This window comes from Aptenodytes patagonicus, chromosome 6, assembly GCF_965638725.1.
Source record: "Aptenodytes patagonicus chromosome 6, bAptPat1.pri.cur, whole genome shotgun sequence".
In the NCBI taxonomy this organism is placed as follows: Eukaryota; Metazoa; Chordata; class Aves; order Sphenisciformes; family Spheniscidae; genus Aptenodytes; species Aptenodytes patagonicus.
Window position 1 is genome coordinate 66,784,511 of NC_134954.1, and position 21,525 is coordinate 66,806,035.

At 38.4% G+C, this 21,525-nt stretch overlaps 1 protein-coding gene across 2 annotated transcripts in view; it reads right to left on the bottom strand.

Moving 5' to 3' along the window:
• DPP10 (dipeptidyl peptidase like 10) overlaps positions 1 to 21,525 on the bottom strand; it is a 586,192-nt gene that overhangs the window by 54,340 nt on the left and 510,327 nt on the right. For both annotated transcript variants that reach the window (XM_076343054.1, XM_076343053.1), the window contains exon 8: positions 2,409 to 2,529. In XM_076343054.1, the coding sequence (XP_076199169.1) occupies positions 2,409 to 2,529 (121 nt within the window). The remainder of the gene's footprint in view (positions 1 to 2,408; positions 2,530 to 21,525) is intronic.

Sequence of the window (21,525 nt, forward strand, 5' to 3'; positions counted from 1 at the left end):
ATAAAATGTGTCTGTAGTAATGATGGGCACACACAGAGAAGCAGGAGCATAACCTCAGACAAGCATCATTGCCATTATTGTGCTAGCTGCTCCTGTTCTTTTCAAGTTATCCCATTTTCTTTTTCTGTTCATCATGAAATATTTGGAGCTTAAAGGAATAGTCATTTGTTTTATCAACAGCTTTCTTGATCTTTAAAACAAATGAAGTTACAAAAAATCCACATCAACCTCTTTCAGATACTGAGTTACATAGGTAAGCTGAAATATAAAATAAATTTAAAAAAGCATATTGGCATGTTTCAAATAAAAGAGATTAGCTTTGATTCTCTTTAGTTCTTAAATGTAGATCTCATGAATGCAGAGGTCCAAATCATATAAAACCCTCCACATTTCTTCCATTAAAATATGTCTTGAACTTCTATCTGTATAATTCTTAGACTGGGTCTGCTCCATCCCTTCCAGACAGCTCAAATAAAACGCCTGGCAAATACCAGAACTGGGCACTTGCACTAGGTAACCTTTTGTGATCCCTTCCAGCCCGAATTATCCTATGATATCCTCATGATCGTTTGCAGACTAGGAAGGAATGTTTTTTAAAGAATCTCATACTACATTTTGTTCTGTGGAGTAGAGCTGTATAATGATCGTTCATTACATGTCGTTCACTGCAGCTCCATGCTGCACCCAGCTGCACCCCAAAGAGAAGAGAAACACAGGCTGCCCTCTTCTGAATAGGTGTCCTCAAAATGCCCACAGAATTGGAGCTAGAATTGCCTTGTTGCATCCATGACTGTGACTCTTAATAACTTCACTTTGTTTTAGCAAAAACTTTATATACTGTATCAACTTCAATGAGCTATATATGCTTAAATTCTTCAATTTGCACGTAGTCATGTTAGATTTGAAGAATATGAAGTGCATGTAAAACTATATTCCATTCCAAAGATGTCCTCTGTCCTTAAGTTTTGAAATATGCTGCCATATTAAAACATTTCAAAACATTAATAGAAACCTTGAAGTGGGTAATTATCAGACACAGGCATTTATATGGCTAAGGGATGCAAAATACCATTCTAATTTCAGAGTTTACTTGGGCAGAGATTTTAAAAAATCCCAATGTGAGCTATCCGCTCATAACTACTGAAATGCCAAGAGGTATAGACAGACCATTTCTAAGGGCCATATTGAAGTTCCTTGCTGTATGGTGTAACACCATTCCTAAAAAACACTCTGCTATGCAAAACTCTACATATGAGAAGTTATATACTTCAGGTAACTGAGTATTTAACACTGAGCTATTTATCTATAAAATTCCTGAGTCCCATAGAAAGAATAACTGAAATGTGTATTAATTTTAAGCTCTTGTACCAAGCTGGATAATCTGCTCCCATTTTTTTTTCTATTTATTATTATGTTAAAAGCACTTTGGGTGCAGAGAGAAACATTCTGTGGTACTACACAGAAGACGGCTTCAGAAGCCAGAGCATATCACAGACTGAGCTGTCCTACACTCCATTTTGGCACTACTTGCCAGCAACAGCAAGTTTTCCAGGAGTCTAGCCCAGTTGATTTAAGCAAAAGTAACAGCCACTGTTGAGGTAACAGTATGAGACTTTTAGATCTTGTCAAAACACTCAAATTGGATTCAGTCATGTTCTTAAAGTCAAGCACAATGTTACTGCCTGGCTTGAGAGGCTGGAGTCTCCCATGAGTCATGCTAACACACAGCACACCAACCACCACACCACTAAGGCTGAAGGAGAGACAATGATTAAAAAAAAAAAAAAAAAAAGTGAGGCACCAGGCAGTATCATCTTTGATCACCTTTCGCTGTGTATCCAGCAGTAAAAAAGAAAACGTAGCCAATTCTGCTTCTACGCTACGATCCTTCTGTGCCTTCTTCTATTAGGATATTTTAACTGTAAATAGATCGGCACTGTTGTTCACACAAGCAACAAACTGAGTCCTTTCCCTCCTCTCTTGCATTGTAAACCCAGAATAGCTCCAAAGCTATGAATGGAGTTATCCAGATAAGCAAAACATACAGGGTGTTTAGTTTTATTTGAGCAGCTCTATTTGAAATGCCAGCCCCACTGAAGTTGGTAGTAAAATCCCACATCAAGATTTCACTACTATAGCATTTTTTACATACTACCTAGTGTTCATAATATATTTGATACATTCTGGTTGAAAATAAATTCCTCTTTCTCAGAAAATATTGTTATATGCAAACGAGCAGTCAATACCAAGCATGAACAGATACAAAGGCAATCTTGCAAGAAAATGAGAAGGCAAAGAAGCAAAAACAACCTTAGATAGCATTTTCTGAAATGAACAGATTTGTGCTGTTGGGTCTGTACAAGAACCTCTTATCTGTTTTAATAGATAGATATATTTGTCCGGCTTACCTTCATATAACCAGTCTGCAATTCCATTAAAAATAATTCCTTCTTTTCCCGAAGATGTCAGGCGCAATGAGCTACTCTTTACATCAGGCTGATAGTAGATGTTATTTTCAAAAATATAAATCTGGATGAGGTAAGAGGGATGAGGAGAAAAAAAAAAACATTTTGGTAGCTATAAATGAATGTTCAGCAACGAACACATCATTTCCTCAGGCTCAGAACAGTCTACAGAATAATTCAGCATGAGTTTTCACCAACATTGGCTTCATATTTTCTTTTATTATCAATTTGGACAAACTAAGCAAACTTTTAATGCTTATGCCAAGCAAAATTATTCCTTTGAAATTGTCTTCCCAGTTCAAATGTTTCTACTCACTTTAAGAAATATTATTACATTCCTCAGAATCATACTGGAGACAAGTTTTGTAACAGTTGAATAGATAAAGAAATTTTCCATTAATCCATTCTATCTAATAAAATTATCTGTTTTTCTAGCTGTGAAATTAGACACACTTCTGCAAGTACATACAGCACAGTACATACATCATAAATGCAAGTTACAGCTTTATGTCATGGTGTGAGAACATACTGGAAAAGCAAAAATAAATAGCAGACTGCCGTTAACTTTTCTCAGCTTGCTGACATTATTTCTGACTCTGACACACAGACCTTTTACCTCGTGTGCTATATGACTGCCCTTTCTTTTCAAGTCTAGGCTCCTCCTCCTTTTCCTGCGAGTAACAGACTAGACAGACAGTCCTTTCCTCCTTCACTGCCACTTCTCACCCTTGTCTGCTTTTCTTTCCCCGATCACTTTGTCGCAAAGGATTTCAAGTTCACTCATTTTGTGAGACTGAGCTCCAGGCTCCATGACAAAGTGCAATAAAAGAAAGATAAAGGCAAAAAAACCCCAAAAACAAAAAAAGAAAAAAGAAGAAAAAAAAGAGTAATAAAATACTTTGGAGGAGTATGGGGATGGCAAAAAGGGCAGGAGACAAATACAGTGATGATGAGGAAGGTTTATGACATGGAAATTCTTATGTATTCAGACGTATGCCACAACGGGCTATATGTCTGCCTTTCTCTTATCAGCCAGGAGACCTTCAAGCACTTTGCTGCATGTAATTTAGGTACGTGTTGTCCCAAACTTCTTCACTGGCACTATCTTTCCCAGTCCGGGTTAATAAGAAACAAACATTAGATACTAACAAACCAAAAGCTACAGACGGGTATAAAAAGCAGAACCACAGCTACTGGCATTTCGTGTAATAATGCTCTTAATCCTTTTTGTCTGTACTTCTGCATACCTCATTTTCCTGAGTTGTCAACGTCTGTGACTAGACTCTTATTTCAGCTATAATCGTCTCAGAGTTGTAGCCTTTTTCTTTCCTTTATCGTTAAACTACAATGGCTACATATGTGCTTGAACAGCTTAACAGTGGAATCAACTTAGTATCAATATTATGCACCCAACATGATTCACACTAAGAAAATGCAGCTAACAGCACTAGGGAAGCAACACACAATAGAAATTTTTGTACCATGATTTCATCAACGTACACTGATATACAGAGTCTTAGGGACTGCTAACATGAAGTAAATATATTTCCACCAAAGACCATTTTAAAAGCCTAGTCATTTATCATTCTTTTATACTTTTATGATAAATGACTTATGGGAAAATACTAACCAGAGAGCAAAGTATTATTATCACTATTACTGCTGCTCTCTTTGCTCCTAAATTACCATCTGAAATAGATTTCCCTACAAGTCCCCAAACTAATGGCATTTCTTGATTTTTAACAGCAGCCACCTCATGATTTCTGCTGCATAAAGCAATAAAGCTGAGTTTTTTCATACCGTGAGCAATGCAATGATTTTAACCATCACTGGGAATCAAGGGTGACTTGGAACAAAATTCTTTATGGTCAGAAATTCAAAACTGAAGTAAAAATAGTTGATCCAGTTTGAATAATCCAAAATGTACTGACCAGTAATTACATTTATAGTTTTATAAATAATATTTGGTACAGTTGAGAATTTATGGGACGCTGATGTATGACCCAGCATTAACACCAAGAGAAAGCAAGGATTAGAGAAAGCTGGACTTATCAAGCTTTTGAAACAGTATCGACAAACACTCCCTGTCAATGTATATTTCCACAGTAAAAATGTACTTTTTTTCCTAAGGTAAAAGAAACAAATACAAGTAATAACAAGGCATGGTTAATTGCTTAACCAAGAAAAACAAAATAATTTAGCCAAGTACTTGCTATTTAAGTGAACTAAAAATATTCCTATCAGACTAAATTACAAACAGTGTAAGTAGTGGGAATCACTCTATTGACTATTGCTTAGTAAGGAGCAATTTCTTTCAGCTGATGACCTCTTCTTATATAAACAACCACTTTCAGAAGATTACCAAAAAAGCCTACTTGATCAAATGATTCTATTTTATTTAAACTTCTTTAATTAAATGAGCTCAATCTAATTCAGTTTTGAAGCTCACAAGTTTCATTTTTGCTTCTCTCCCCCTTTTCAGGCCGTTTGTATTGTTTAATGGTGAAGATACCCACAGTGTCTAGTCTCTGCAATGAAAAACTTTCATTTAAAGCCATCATTGCCAGTTAAAGTACAGGATTAAGAACTACTTGTTTTATGACTGAACCATGAAAAGGTCTTTAATCCTGTTATTACTAGTTAGCAGGCATTGCTAATTCCATATGATGCATTTTAGATAAGTAAATATCTCAGAAGGAATACTCACTGTTGTGCCACTGATTGCTGGCTTCCTCGGCTTTACTCCCCATTCATTTCCTAAAGTGGCTTTGTCTCCATCCTCAACCTGTTCTCAGCCACGCTCTGAACATCCCCACAATCCTCTTAGTCTACTCTGTCAACTGAAGTTTCCCTTCTCTCCTCATCACTCGTGGCACATGTTCTTTCAACTTTGAAAGCTAGCCTGAAGAACAATTTTTTTCTTGAACATATGGATTGGAATATTTTAAAGTTCCTGAAGAACTTCAAAGCCACCCAGCAGCTCTTTTCCTAGCAAGCCTCGAGCTCATGGCTTACCTAAATTTAACATTAAAAATGATGAATTTATGTTCCTTTGCAAAACATTTACCGAATACAACCATACCTGTTCCTCCACATAACTAAACAGCATGTAAATGCACATCGATGATTCAGGGTTGGCACACTGGCAAGTATCGCTCTACACTGCCTGCAGCATTTCAAAAGATCAATATCCTCATGCTTGAGGCTGTAAAAACATCTTTGAAAGATTCACCGTTATGGTTAGTCATTTAATCTCATCTATAATTTTGAGTATTTGTTGTATTTCAGGAGGTGCCATTTTCCACATAAAGCCCACAAACTGCTGTTTGGACTGACGGGAATGGCATTGTGCCCATTTCCTACAATGATGCTGCTTAACCCCTGCAGTCAGGGCTGCATTCCCCTCCATTCGTGACCATGCCAAAGTGCTCATCTGTAATTAACTCCTTCACCTCTTGGAAATAAGGACTTGGAGTTATAATGTTGATTTCTGCAGCAAAACAAGCAGCAGAGTTGTAACAGGAGTGACATTATCGTGAAGGCTACCAGTTGTGGCCCGAGAGGCTCTTCGCTTTGCTCTCTGTAAATCCAAGCTGTGGATTTAATTAAGCACAAGTACTTTGTGTAGCCACGAAAACCAGTCTCCCATCTTACATTACTGCCAGAGCATTGCAGCCAAGAAAGACATACTCATTGTGAATTCTTTGTCCCAGTATAATATTTATATGGTATAAAGGTACCTCACATGTAACTCTAAAACCGCTGAAATTGTAATAGATCACCACTTGAAATTAATTTTGTTCACAAGATTGTGCATAGATCTTGCTTGCTTTTGTCTAGCGTTTGCACACCCAATACTGACCGGCGGCTAAGTGTCTTGGCTTCGTGTCCCTCTGAAATAGCTGCGACTAGAAGCAGCATGTGCACAACAACTATGGTTTTACCAGAGAGCAGTGAAGTGGGCTTTTTCTCCCCGGTTAGTCCTTGGCTCTCATTTGCCTGCTGAGGCCACGACACCACTCCATGCTTCTCCTGCTGCCTGAGGTGGTGTCAACTGTGAAGTGACTTCAGAGGAAAACGGACATTGGTTTTCTTTTATGTAGATTATCACGAGCAGACCAATTAAGAGTAGAAATGGAAATATTCCTCAGCTGAAACATGCAAAAAATCCTACATTAGGCCCCAGAAGCAGAGGAAGTCCTTAAATATCATGGTCAAACTCTCCCCTCCCCGCAGATCACCTATGTTCCTTTTCTTTGGTTCATACATTTTTAGCTTTCTTGCTCAATTTAACCATTGCCACCAATGCTTTCTGGTGAAAACAATATCTGTAGAAAACTCCGTACAGTTCTACTTTATGCTGCATTAAAATATATTTCCAAGCTTTTATTTCAAAAACACAAAGACTAGATGTAATTAATTTTTTTTAGGTGGCGGCTGCTGATGATGATTAATTGCAGTACAGCAATATGAGGGGATGAGTGCACCCTCAGTAAGTTTGCAGACGACACCAAGTTGGGCGGGAGTGTTGATCTGCTCGAGGGTAGGAAGGCTCTGCAGAGGGACCTGGACAGGCTGGATCGATGGGCTGAGGCCAATTGTATGAGGTTCAACAAGGCCAAGTGCCGGGTCCTGCACTTGGGCCACAACAACCCCATGCAGCGCTACAGGCTTGGGGAAAAGTGGCTGGAAAGCTGTCCAGCAGAAAAGGACCTGGGGGTGTTGGTCAGCAGCTGGCTGAATATGAGCCAGCAGTGTGCCCAGGCGGCCAAGAAGGCCAATGGCATCCTGGCCTGTATCAGAAATAGCGTGGCCAGCAGGAGCAGGGAAGTGATCGTGCCCCTGTACTCGGCACTGGTGAGGCCGCACCTCGAATACTGTGTTCAGTTTTGGGCCCCTCACTACAAGAAGGACGTTGAGGTGCTGGAGCGTGTCCAGAGAAGGGCAACGAGGCTGGTGAGGGGTCTGGAGCACAAGTCTTATGAGGAGCGGCTGAGGGAACTGGGGTTGTTTAGCCTGGAGAAAAGGAGGCTGAGGGGAGACCTCATCGCTCTCTACAACTCCCTGAAAGGAGGTTGTAGCGAGGTGGGTGTCGGTCTCTTCTCCCAAGTAACAAGCGACAGGACGAGAGGAAATGGCCTCCAGTTGCGCCAGGGGAGGTTTAGATTGGACATGAGGGAAAATGTCTTTACTGAAAGAGTGGTGAAACATTGGAACAGGCTGCCCAGGGAAGTGGTGGAGTCCCCATCCCTGGAGGTATTTAAAAGACGTGTAGATGAGGCACTTAGGGACATGGTTTAGTGGGCATGGTGGTGTTGGGTCGATGGTTGGACTCGATGATCTTAGAGGTCTTTTCCAACCTCAATGATTCTATGATAATACATAGAAGCTGAATTTAAGATTCAGAGTTTGGTTTTTAAAATTCAGTGAGAGAAAGAGCAAGTGGCTGGGAGAGAACTCAGACTACTACTCTTCCTACAACAGAGACTTAAACTCCGAAATACTATAAGGCAGACAGCAAATCACGACACTGGAATAAGAATTATTGATCAAAACAAAAAATTATTCTTAGAGCAGAATCTTGCAAATACATGTGCCTAAAATCCTGACTCCAGTAAGTAAAATTAAACGTGTGCCCAAAGGTTTCCAGGGTGGGGACTTTCACACACTTCATCACTTTACATTGTGTTTTGGGCAATGTCACATAAACCAAAAATTTCCCTTGCTAGTCTATCTCCAGTCAGGTATTTGGAAGGAAGTAAAAGTAAAAGGGCTTTTCTTAGTATACACTTGGGTCTAATTACTACATCATGAGTACTAAAATGTTGACTATAACTACTGAATCTTCAAAAACTGCTAAAAGAGGAGTTGCTAACTGCATATCAGACAGGTATTCTCACGAATACATCAGTGGCTTTGTGCCCAAAATGCTTTCACAGCTTTCAGGCATGACAATAAGAAAATAAATTGAAGAAGGCACAAAGTGGAACAAGGCTATGCTATCCTATATGAAAACTATTATTATGCTTTTTTAACCTCTTCTTTTCACCACCTATTTCCAAGTATTTTTAAAGCATTTAAAATTATTTTTTAGCCATGACCCTTAGCTAATAATGCTGTAAATGGGGATAAATATCAAAATTATTCGACTTTTTGTTTTCTTGCAGATTTTGCACAGCTAATCACATCAAGCCTTAAACCAAATGAAGAAAAAACCAAAGCATTTCTTTAATTATTTTATTAAGTATTTTCCAATTAGTGAAAAACATCTGCACAAATGTTTTGGATCAGTGAGAAATTAATTCTTTATAATGATCACATTTATTTCAACTGACTGTGAAGAATTTGAGGCTCTGCTTGCTCTAATGTTCTACCTACAGCACTAATCCTTCCCCTTCTTCCACATCTGTCAGCCTCTAAACTATTTTTTTCATAAACCTTCTTCTAAATTAATTTCTTCCAAAACACTTACTTATTGTTTGCAACATGTTTCACAATTGCATGATTTTATTTCAGGCTGAGGTCTTAAGCAGAGCACCCAGTCCGAGCAGTTAGTTCCAGATGGCAGACAGCTGTGAAAACAGAGACATCTAATCCCACAGCTGAACGGCAAACCCCATGCCAATAGCTGGAGAGGCCCCCTGCGTGTCTTTAATCATTTCAAACACTACAGGCAGAGAAAAGCCGCTAAATTACAGAAAAATACTCCACTTTTTCCCTTTAGGTGCTCCACTGAAGCCTCCTGCATGGGCATATCCACACTCAATAACTCCTCTGATTGCAGGGTAGCGTATCGGCGACAGTTCAAGCTTTTTATGCACCAGCTGGGCAGCAGCAGCAGTTTGCCTGGAGCTGCGTGGAGGTCACCATGCGACCGCTTACCCTGCACAGAAGCAGTGAGTGTGTGAGAAGCAGGGCTTTGAGCTCTCTACCAAAGCAGGGGCAGCTTCTCTACCAGAGGCTGCCAGCAGCTGGTTAGTCCTGGCAGTTGAGACAGTCACTATCAGATCTTTGCACGTATCCTAGAAATTCATCCAGACACCAAAGTTCAGACTTGTAGTTATAAGCAAAAGCCCAGTTTTCTTCAGGTGGAAGAGAAACATATCTCAGAGCTTCAACCCCTACTGATAAAACCTGTCTCCTTCCCTGGAACCAGTCATCAGTCATACTTGCAGAGAAAAGCTACCAAACAGAGAGGCAAATTCCTCACAAAACCGAGGTTAAGGAGGAAGACCTAACAATCTAGCATTCATCCTTTCCCTAACACATGCATGGATAAACTTATTTTTATATGAACATGATAAGGTAGCTTGCCATGCAACAAGTTCTTAAAATAAAACACTAACCGTACAGGTATAATGTATCTCCATTGCTGTTCCCCAATATGAGAGGGAACCATCTTGGGTCTAGAAGCAGCATTACTCACTCAAGACATGCTTTGCCCAAGTTGAAGGTATGCCTCCGCACTTTGTATCACAGCCAGGTACTTGTTGGCCTGTGTCACACTTAGTGTAGTGTGGCCACAGTTTAAAAGCCATGAGAAGGTATAGCTGTCCGATAAGGCACAAGTTTGCACATCCCCAGTCTAGTATTTCCACATTACCTGATGTGAAATGATAGCAGAAGTCACTAACAACTAACAAATAAAACAGAAGAAAATTCGTTAGCCCAGCCTTTAAAATTCTCTTGATATTTATCACAGGGAAAACTTGGACACCTATCCCATAACATTTAATATATCAGGGACTTATTTTCCTAACTTAATGAGTGAATGTTTCTAATTAATCCTCCAGAGTTTGAGCATGGCAGATTTGTTTAACTTCCTGATTGATACCATCAGCACAAATAGATTTTGCCATCAATAATAACAGAAATATGTAATGCAAACTGCAAGCGTCAGTGGGCTTTGCAGCCACAATTTACCCTTATGTAAGTTTTAATAGCTCCGGAAATTAACTTTTCAAGATAAAAAGACAATGCCTAGAATCAGCATCTTGTCTTGAAGGAAAGAAACAGTGGAGTGTGACTAATGGCATGACCAACAGATTTCTCATTACACGGATTCATCAGGACAAACACCTAGTTCAAGGAAGGTGCCAACCAAACTCTAAAGCTACTGAGCAGTTACAGCTGGAAAGGAAACGAGGAAGGCATCTGTATCAATACACCTCTGGTTAAAAAAAAAATAATCCGTACAACAAGCACTGGTCTCTTCCAGTACAGGTGAGAGTCCTACCTATAAACCGAGGAAATCGTGATATATTTCCACAGACTCTCTGACCAACAAATATATAAGTAACTATTCCAACATGGAACAACTTCAGCACTCCCACTTAATACCCCAGAGAACATGACAGTCTTCCTTACCTTTCACATATGGAATATGAGCTACGACAAGACAAAGGCATTTCTGATTATGCCTAGAAGGAGACCTTCAGGCGTTCAGGAAATGCTGCTGCCTGCAGAACTCTGGCAGTTGCTAACAACGGTGCTAAAGACGTTGACCTAAAGCATCTTCAGGCAGCCCATCTGTGGCTATATTCCTCTGTGACCTTGGCAAGGACACACAGTTCACCGCTCTTTGGACTAGCACAGGTGTCTTCAGACCCCAGCGTTCTACGTAACAGACCACTCAACAGCAATTTTCGCTCTATGCAGAGGGGTAAGTATTTTTACTGACACAGAAACAAGTGGGGCCCTGTGCACTCATGTAGATAGTCTGGCTAACCAGCTGACTCCACCACTATCATGGCTGATAGCTATATCTTAGCGTAGGATCTATTAGACTTCTTCATTTCCTAAGCATACGGCAAAATTCCATCCCTTCTTCTTGTGAGACTGCCAGCTAATTAGTTGGATAATTAATTCTTCAAAAGCTTCAAGATGTTTTTCCATCTGGGCTTGCCTCTTACCATTTGTTCTGTCTCCTGTCTTACCATACATTAACCAGGGCCAAATCCAACTGCCCTTAGATGAGTCACTAAAATTTCCAGATGAAATATGTTTTCTTGCTAACAACTGTTAATACAAATAATATCAGCTATTCATTAGACAGAAGAAAGTAAAATAAAAAATACTTTCTTAGTCGCTCAGCAAATTTTGTACATTGCTCTTCAGAGATCAAACCATGACTTCTCCAGTTTCAGGTACAATACTAAGTTGGCACAGCACTATTTTGCAGTTTAACCTCATACTGGGAAGGAAAAGAAGATCCCACGACACACGCAGCAGCTGTATTTCTCCTAGTCCTGAGTTCATGTTGGAGCATGCGGTGGAACAAAACACACAGCCATGGGGGTGTGAGAATAATTTGTTATTCTATCTAGACCACAGCTAAAGGAGCGCAATACAAAAGCACAGTTTAAATAGCTTTCATATAGCCAGTTTAACCAGCAGTTAACTAGCAGTTAAAACCCAGAGTCAAAGATACTGGCACAGAGAGCCCTCACACATAAAAGTTATGAGGAAAAAATAGCTTGAAGCTAAATAGATCAATCAAAACTTGCTTGGCAGTATTTATACTGCATGGCCATATATAGGTACACATACATATTATATATATCCAAAGAGTCAATGTTTTTTGTTTCCTGAACAACATGCTGCTCTATATGCAAAGTTCAGCGCAAACAAGTGATCTTAAATAAGCAAATAAATAAGTGGTATCTTAAATGAAATCATTCATCTTAAAACGATTTTTAAGTGATTTTTAGGAAAAAAGGTGGTTTCAATTCCTACTTCTGTTTTGGCCCCAATTATGGAAAATACAGATATCTATGCACTTCTTTTGATTTGTAAATAATATTTGAACTAACTTGGGATTACAGGAATAAATTAAAATCAAACCCCTGCAACCACATGGAAGCCATTTGGTTGTGGTTTTTCAACGCTGGCTGTCAAGTAACAAGTTTGATTTTCATTTGAGTACTTAACATATTTGTTGCCACTTTATGGTTCACAGATCTGAAAAATTATACAAATAGCTCCACTTCAGAAACTTACAATTAGTTTTCACCAATTTAAAAAATATTGCAAATCAGCCACAGTATCTGTCTATGAATTACCATTGGAAATAAAGACCTGGCTTGGCATCTTCTCTACCACTGTTCAACATCCTCCAAAGCCCCAACAGACACATTTTTTTCTAAGAGAGCCACTGATTATGTTATTTGTAGTCACAGTACAATGTCTGTTCTCTTCTTCAAGTCCAAACCGAACAAATGTTTTCTTGTCATCTATGATTTTGCTTACTATGCCCCTGGGACTTAGGGACTTAAATTGGGATTACCAGACCATTATTATACCCACTGCTACAGAAGATGAGTACCCCTTTCTGCCCTTTTTCCTTGCCAAAATCTCATTTAGTTGAAGCAGCTTCCCACTGAAGAACAAGGTGTACTTAAGATTACGTGTTTTGTGTGTCAATGCCACAACAGTATAACTGCTATTTTCTTTTTTCCTCTCACAGGAAAAAAATGCTCATTTTGGGAAGAAAACACTTTCTAACATCATTCAGAAGAACTGGACATACAGCATTATATAGGAACAGTTGTTTATTGTACCCAGTTAGAAGCTCCATGATGGCAATCCAAACCTCCTGGTCCGTATCAGAGCTCCTCTATGGCCAAGAGCCACGGGGCACATGCTGCAGTGAGCCACAGAAATCCTTCAGGTCTCCATTTGGTTGCAGGAAAGAGGTGGTTTTTCCTGTGTTCTGTGATGAGCTGGTGGTGTGATGCCATTTGGCTCATGACTCAAGTAACACCCATCTTCAACAGAACTACTGAATGAAGTGCTGGCACAGGGGTCACTCAAACTGCTCACAGGCTGCATGCATGGTAAGGATGATGGGTACACCACCAATACTCTATACATGAGTGTTTCCAAGTTAGGTGTTGATTTACTGTTCCCATACATGTGAAAGTGAGATCCGTTGTATACAAAATCACATGGACAAACCAGATTTCTAGGGGGTACTTTGCACATGTTGGAGAAGTAGCAAGATAAAGGGTCAGTATCTGCCATTCTTGCCAACAGTAATAAGCTGTGGAAGAAGCTCCATGGTAATGAACTGAGACACTCACACATTGAGAGCAAGTAAAATGCAAGGTCGCAAACTATTGCACAAAACAGTTATAATGCACTTCACTGGTGCGACTGATTATTCTGCTGGTGTCTTTCTTACAGGTCTTGCAGCAATCTCCAGAACCAGAGAGAATGACTATATTTTGGATAATATAAACCACAGGAAAGTGGCTTATAAAGCTTTTATAAGTGTGAATTTTGGATGGTTAAAGTATTCATTAGTGACTGTCAGTTACAATTATGTAGACTTTTTCCAAAATCCTTTTTTTTTTTCACGTCTTAGAAAATTTTCTATCCAGATCATGTATGTTACAGGATGACAATTTCAAGGAAAGTTTTATGGAATTGTATTGCAAAGTAGCTTCACGTTATATCGCTTTCCCCTGCATTATATCTGTAGTCTATTTAGATTGTGAGCTCTCATGGACAGGGAATGCACGCTAAAATGTCCGATACAGTTTGCAATACAGCTGCTTTGCAAGTCTCCAGTACTGCAGAATGGCTCTGATCTCCTCTCTGCAGATTTTTTTCTTTTGCAGTTCAATCTATACTGATATAAAATTTTCAGAGCTGTTCAGCTCTGACTTGCTCCAGCTCTTACCCCATGTGCACCACAGACCACTAAATTATGCAGACACCGAGCACAGCAAGTAGCATCAGCTACCTAAGCAAAGCATGGCAGTAGACAAAAATCTACCCTTATATGATCTATGTTTCAAAATCATCAGACACACTGCAAATGAGGCACAAAACAAATAATAGATAATAACAAAATTAGTATAATTGTAAGCAATAATAACTATATTCACTCCTAAAGGTACCAATTTTCTAAAGATTGTGATTGACCTAGACAGGAATTTTCTCAGAGGAAGCTTTCAAACCTTTTGATTATGTTGTAATTAAGGTAGAGAGGAAGTAGCTGTTGATCAGTATGAAACATGGACACCTCAAAACACATACATCCCGATGTCACATACCACCTTTTTTATTTTTTGTCAGTTACGATATGTTAGTTTTATTTTTGCAGTCATCAAGCTGCCAGACATAGCATGAACAACAGAACAGTGAAGCACCACTTTTCTGCTGTCTAGATTAATGCCACTGCATCACAGTAATGTGTTAGCACAATCGTTTCTGAACAACTGCAAACAATCTACAAGGCTATTATATTTAATTGCTGTTTAGATAGTTTATAAATCTACTGTAAACAATAGCAATGATGCACTCATAATGCAGCTATAAGATTAGTTACTAATGTCATGGAATAAACCAGGCCATGAACTCACAGAGTATCAGCAACTCCATGATAACTCTGATGTTTATGTCCTTGATTTCCAATAAAAGTGAGGAAGCATTGCCCTCTTTTGTTTAGACACGCATTAATTATGTTGCCTTTCCAATGATATTGGATCATGACGTTCACTAAATTCACACCCTGCCTAATCCCATGATAACTTACTCATGAGTGCAAACATTGTGCTATATCTTATATAAACAAAATCACATAATATCTGAACTACAACCTACACAAAAAGCTACTTTATAAATCTTTGTGATTGCACAGAAGATTACAGTAAGACTGCCTTGTCCCCGAGCTGATAGTCTGGATCTACTGCTTCCTCCCCGTGGAGCTGCCTGAAGAACTACACTGGGTGCAGCACTGTGCAAAATGCCTTTGAGGGATTGGACTGCTCAGCCCATTGGTCTTTATCTGTGTAAGTGATGTGTATAACAGACTTATCTATAAGCAGTGTATGCTCAGGAACTCACACTCCTTGTTCCTTGCATTTACTGATAGCTTCTGACTAATGAACCAGCATGGAAGAGCGTGGACAGAAATGTCACTCTTACATGCCTGGGATGCTCCTACAGACTTAGAATAAAATCATGATCTGCTCTTAACATAAAATCTTTTATAATGATCTCTGGTATTTTGAAGGCTCATCTCACACTGATATCAAGCCTTCAATTATGCCCAGGCTGATCAATCCGTACCAGAACCTAAAATGAACCTAGTTATTCCAGGAGAAAAAAGGCAATGTTGGGAGAAGGGATAATACCTAAGATAACTGCCTGGACTGGGTGCCAGAGAAGGAATTTTCTCTGTTTTCTTTGACAAAATGTAAGAAAGTAGCATCCTAACAGCAAGGACCAAAGCAAAAAAAGAATTGAAAATGCTGTGCTATAAAGTCGTATTTAAGTTTTCTACTACTCCTACGGTGATAGACGATCCCAGAGAACTTTGTACATTATTCAAAGGCTGAAGCAGACCAGGATGCCTCTGAGCATCTCCTATATGAGAAACCCAGGGAGGGTTTGACACAAAGCTTTGTCCTTTCAGCTACTATTGCTGACCCAGCCTATCTTATCGTACGGTACGTGTGCCTTGGTCTCCTCACTGTTCAAGTTGCCAGTTGTCTTTATGATGGGCCAACATTTTAGCGGATGACATCTACCTGTACAGACTCTACAGCCATTTACCACTTCACACAGGCAGGGCATTCAATGCAAGAAAGCCAGTTTGTCTTAAAATATCTCATTAGGAATGAGAGAAATAGGAATGAGACAATTCTGACTAACTCTTATAATAGCATTTCTGTTTGGGACAGTTCAGTCTGTGAAGCAACACTTGAAAATAACCATTTGTTTTCTTTCTGCACAAAAGAACTCCATTTCTGTAAACGCACTGGCACCGGCCACAAACAGTGACGTAAAAACGTGCAGTGTTCTGCAATACTACCTATATAACCAATACCTCTTAGTCACTACTGATCAAGCCCTGCTCATACACATAATACGTTTATATGAGCACTTGAATACTATTAGTGTATTACTTCTTCATCACACCCTAGCCCCCGACTAAAGTGATAAATACTTTGATCTGCACAGGTTTCTGTTTTCCTCATGCTGTTTCCACCAGCTTAAAACAGACCTTTCTAATACCAGTTTGTTTCCACAAAAGTAAGAGATTTAAGTGTTGGCTGATAGTCCGGTCCTTCAGCCTTCTTTCCTCCCTGCCAATCAATGCTTCGTTTTCTCTTACAAATCAACAGTATACCTGACTTTTTAATCCTTATTTTCCAGGGCTGTCCTGGCCTTGAAGCTGTCAGTGAATATACACTCCCCACAATAACACATCCGCAAGCAGTCCTCTGCATTTCACTGTCTGGCTTAGGCTGAGTCACACGAAAGGCACTTTAACACAGTGCGGCAGGAGTTTAATCTGCTCTGATCCTTCAGCGCAAACACAGTGGGGAACTCATAACCCCACTGTAGGGAAAAAAAACCATGCAAGGACATTTATGAGTTGGTGATGATGGAATTTAATGTCTCTTTTTCAAGAAGGACTTGACTAAAATAGAGAGAAAGAGCCTGCAAGAGCGTTGAACATGCCCAAAGCCATGTGGTCATAATCTGTTGGGTTTTTTTTTCTCCTCATCACAGCTGTCTTGCTGATAGAGATTCAACAGGGAGTCATAACATCATCATCCATGAAGTATATACAGCTTTTACTATGTTGTTGGTTTGGTTTGGTTTTTTTTTAATAATAAGTACCATCTACTCCATCTTTACCCATATGCTATGTGTAAAATCCTGGTTGACTGATGTAAAGAGCCCATTGATCTAAACTGGGCCAGGATGTCCTATCTTGACCACTGGAACAACTGAACTAACTTTCAAGGACACGTATCATAGGGGAAAAAGGAGATTCAGCCCTGCTGAAGAGGGGAGTCACTGTCACTTCCACTGACAGAAACCTGTCTCTATTTTTGCTGGACACTACGTGCCAAATGAGAAAATAAATGTTATCATACAGCAAACAGAACCTATCAGTAGAAGAGCCAGAGGACCCTTACCACACAGCAAGAGTTCAGGGGGTTTTGCTGCCAATTTGGTTTTATGCCTTTAGCTTGTTCCTAGCTGAACTCTGTCAGCACTGGTACCACCACAGAGACTCAGAAGTCTTTTGCAAGCCTTCTGCAAAAATTTTACAAAAGGTAAACAAAATTTGTGTTTACTATTGGCTAAAACACCCTCTGGCTTAGAACCTGATCCACAAAGGCATTAGAAATGTCAGTTCTTCAAACTCTTCTGTTTTGACATTTTGGCACTTTACCATAGTGAATTTTCCTCTTCCTTTTCCCTAGGTGGTAAGGAAGTAATAGAGAATGGAATATATCTGTTTTTCTTATCTCACAGATAAAACTGACATTTACATTACATTACCAAAAGATGCATACAGGCAAATTTTCCACCCCATCCTGTGGTATATCATGTCCTTTTTTTACATAAAATATGAAGTGATTAAGTGATTGTATGATCCATGGACATAGGTAAGCCTGCAATGTTTTTGGGCAGGATTTTGGAGTTATGTGAAAATACAGTCCATAATAAAACTTGTTACCTTATCTTTTCCAACTCTGATTTAGCAAAAGGTTCAATCAGATTTTGACTTCTTTTCTCATTGACTGTGTATTTAGTTTTTATGGGTGGCTATTTCTAAAGAATTTTAGACTTCTGAAGTATAATTTTCTTGTTTCTGCATTACATAAAGCTACGCAATTTTCACACAAGAAGCACAGCAGTCCTATTTTATGAGCTATTGGACTTGCATTTAATATTAGCTAACAGACAGAAGTGTGAATATTCAGATATGCTTTGTTACACATATACATGTTGAACAACGTGATAGTCTAGATGAGAGGGGCGTATTTCTATTTTCATCACTCCCTGCAGGCTGCTGCAAAGAAAAGTCCTGATGATTGTTCCTACCAAACACGTGTCTCTGCTTGTTTGCATGTGTCTTTGTGGGACTGTGTGTAAATACGCACACACACACAAGTATCTATGTGGAAAAAATAATTCGCTTTCTAGCACGATGATATGTCAAATTTCCAATATATTTGCTTACAAAAGAGTTATTGATATGAAACTGGATAGAAAAGTGCACTACCTGTGTGCAGGGTTTACATACTGATTCAAATATTAGCTGCATGCTAGAGCAGTGAAAACAGAATAAGAATCAGGGAAAGGGGAAAGATCTTTTATCTCCCCTCTCAATTTATTCAGTATAAAGCTGACTGGCCTTTTATTGTTCCACATGAAAAACAGTAGTAGAGGAATAATGCTCTTATAAAACATATGATTTTCTCATTATTTCTTCATGTCTTTCAGATACAGCCAAGTAGCGAATGGCTAGCAATAGCTAATCCTTAATAGTTAATATTTTTAAGTTACCTTTGATACCAGGACACGTTCATTGCATTTCACTAAGCAAAATGATGAAACAACTTCTTCTATGCTCAACTTAGCCTTGCTTCCATTTATAAATGTTCCTGCTCTCTAGAGCTCACAAAACTTTTATTGAATATATCCAACCTTGATATGTAAAAATTTATTTTTCCCTGTTTTCCAAAACTGCCTGTGTTTTCTGACTGCTTCTCCATTCCCCTTTTCTGAGATGGAGAAAACTGCTTTCGTATTGAGTATCACTTTTGAAACTAGAGAATGTGCATTTAATGCTTATCTTCTCCAACTTGATCTATATTTAAGTGGAGTGGGCACCTAGAAATTAATAATTGAAAATGGAAATTAGTTCAGTAGAATACCTTCAGAGAAACTAATAATTTATTTTTTTCTTTGAAGAATAGTTTGAATTGAATTATTTAGACGGAAAGCAAAACACATTTACATTTTACAATGCTACTTTGAGAAATCCAAGAGAAAATCCAATGTGTAGCAGCAGCTTAGGAGGAATAGAGTTTTGTCTAAGACTTTTAGGTAACTCTAATTCTTATATGAAGAAAAATATTATATTGCCCATGCTCACCATGACCCTGATAAAAAGCAGTTCTTGTATCAAAAATAAAGCAGCAGAAAGCTTTTGCAAGTATCTAGTAAGTGGCTTTCATATAATTTCGTAACAGGATCTGACCATTTAGCACATTCCATCTAACACAAAAAAACCCAACCAGAATGCCCAGTCTTGCAAAATAATACACAAGCTAACTTTAGCTGCTGGTCAAAAGTTGCTATTAAAACAGTCTTTTTGTGTGCCTTTTTTCTGTAAGTATTTTCACTTTTTGGTTCAAATCCTCAGCCTCTGACACAGTACGTTTCCCAGCTGGAATCTAGAAATGTAATAAAAACATTTGGAAGAGGAAACAAAAAAGCTTTAGTAGCCTCCTTAATTTCTCATTGCCTTCAGAAAAACATGACTTCAGCATTTGCTAGAATTATGGAGCAACCATACAGGTTCCCTCTCTTCATAGAAACATCCTCAGCAAGACAAAGGATCTCCAAATATGCTTTGAAGTACAGAAGTTCTGTAAGGAACCCCTCATACATTTTAAATAAGAAATCATACCTGCGGTTAATGTCACATTAAAATGTTCTTGTTTATTTCTGGTTTTCAGAATAAATCCAAGCAGACATTTTCCTCTCAGTTTTACTGCCATTTGCCTCATTAGCATAATGATTAAAAGGAAAGATGAAATAAAGCCTTGACATTTCCATATGTGATTTTAAGTTACTCATATAAATATACAAGTCAAAAGAGCAAAAGACTTTGAAAATAAAACCAGCACATTTATATATTTATATAGGACTTACTTCATTACCATTAATTAAGCTTCTACTTGGCTCATGAACCCTGAGAGACCTTTTCTTCTTCATTTGCAAATGGAAATGTTTTTGCCAGGAGGGGGTACCCCAGTACCCACAGCATTAATTATGCAAAAATAAAACACATGGCAAATATTTTACAGAGAGATAAGTTACCAATTTTTATAGTAGTTGTACTTTGATCCTTGATAGAGCAAATAGTAAATGAAGCTTTCAGCAACGAATGGCTATTAAAGCATCTGTTGAGCAAGGTATGTGTCTAGCATAGTCCTGCTAATTTCTTATTTACTAAAATTAGTCTAGTACTTATTCTGGGTACTTGGCAAACTATATAACATCAAATAACTTCTGCTGCAGTACTTCTATTATCTAAAACAGTATTTGAAAGCCATAGAAAAAAGCTAAAATTTTGAAGAGAAGGCAATTGTAAGGAAATGTCATGTTAATACAGCAATTCAACAGTCTGATAGATATTTGCATTTTTGTGGGGCAATAGGTGTTGATGCAGGGGGAAGGCAAAATGAACCTCCAAACAAGACAACCAGGATAAAGGTGACTGATCACAAAGCAGAGGGGTAGAGAGTTCTGGTACATTTATTAATAACAATTAAAGCAGATTTTGCTCTGCTTTGTTTCTGGGTTTCTGTCTGTATGCTTGTTTTTAGGTACTTTTAAATAAGTACTTAAATAAATAATGTGAGGTCCTTTTTCACTGGATTTTTATTTTTCATTCTTTTTGTAAAAGCTTCAGCTTCTAGGCCCTGTTATCTGTGAGTACCCTGTTCCATTTTTTGGAACAAGATGGCAATTTTCTTGTTTTCTAACATTTACAATATTTTCTAAAAATTGGTAAGAGCATCCTGAATCCACAATTCAGCTACAGTCGACAAATTGTTTTTTGTGTATACAGAATAATACGTAATTCTACACAATGATGACCTAAATTACGTTAAAGCATAGTAAAAGCTCATCTTCACTTCTACCATTTGATAATGCTATGTTTTGTTGATGGCATCAAATTTTGACAAAGCAAGCCATCAAGCTTCTACAAAATGATCTTTTTAGCATTCTGGATAGCTTTACTATTTTCTTGATTTCTGCTTTGTTAAAATAGGCATTTATTTATGCATAGACATTCATACATAAGTCAATCGATCATTATTTATGCTGATCCATCCAAATATATAACTCAAGCTCCCTTCAAAAACACTTAATATATCAAAAGGAAAATGAGCTCAATGCAATAAATAACATAAAATACCTATTATAAATACAAAGGCATAGTGACTTACATGGATATATGTTCATAGAATAAAGTGAAAATAAAGTATTTCATATAAAATAAACAACGTTA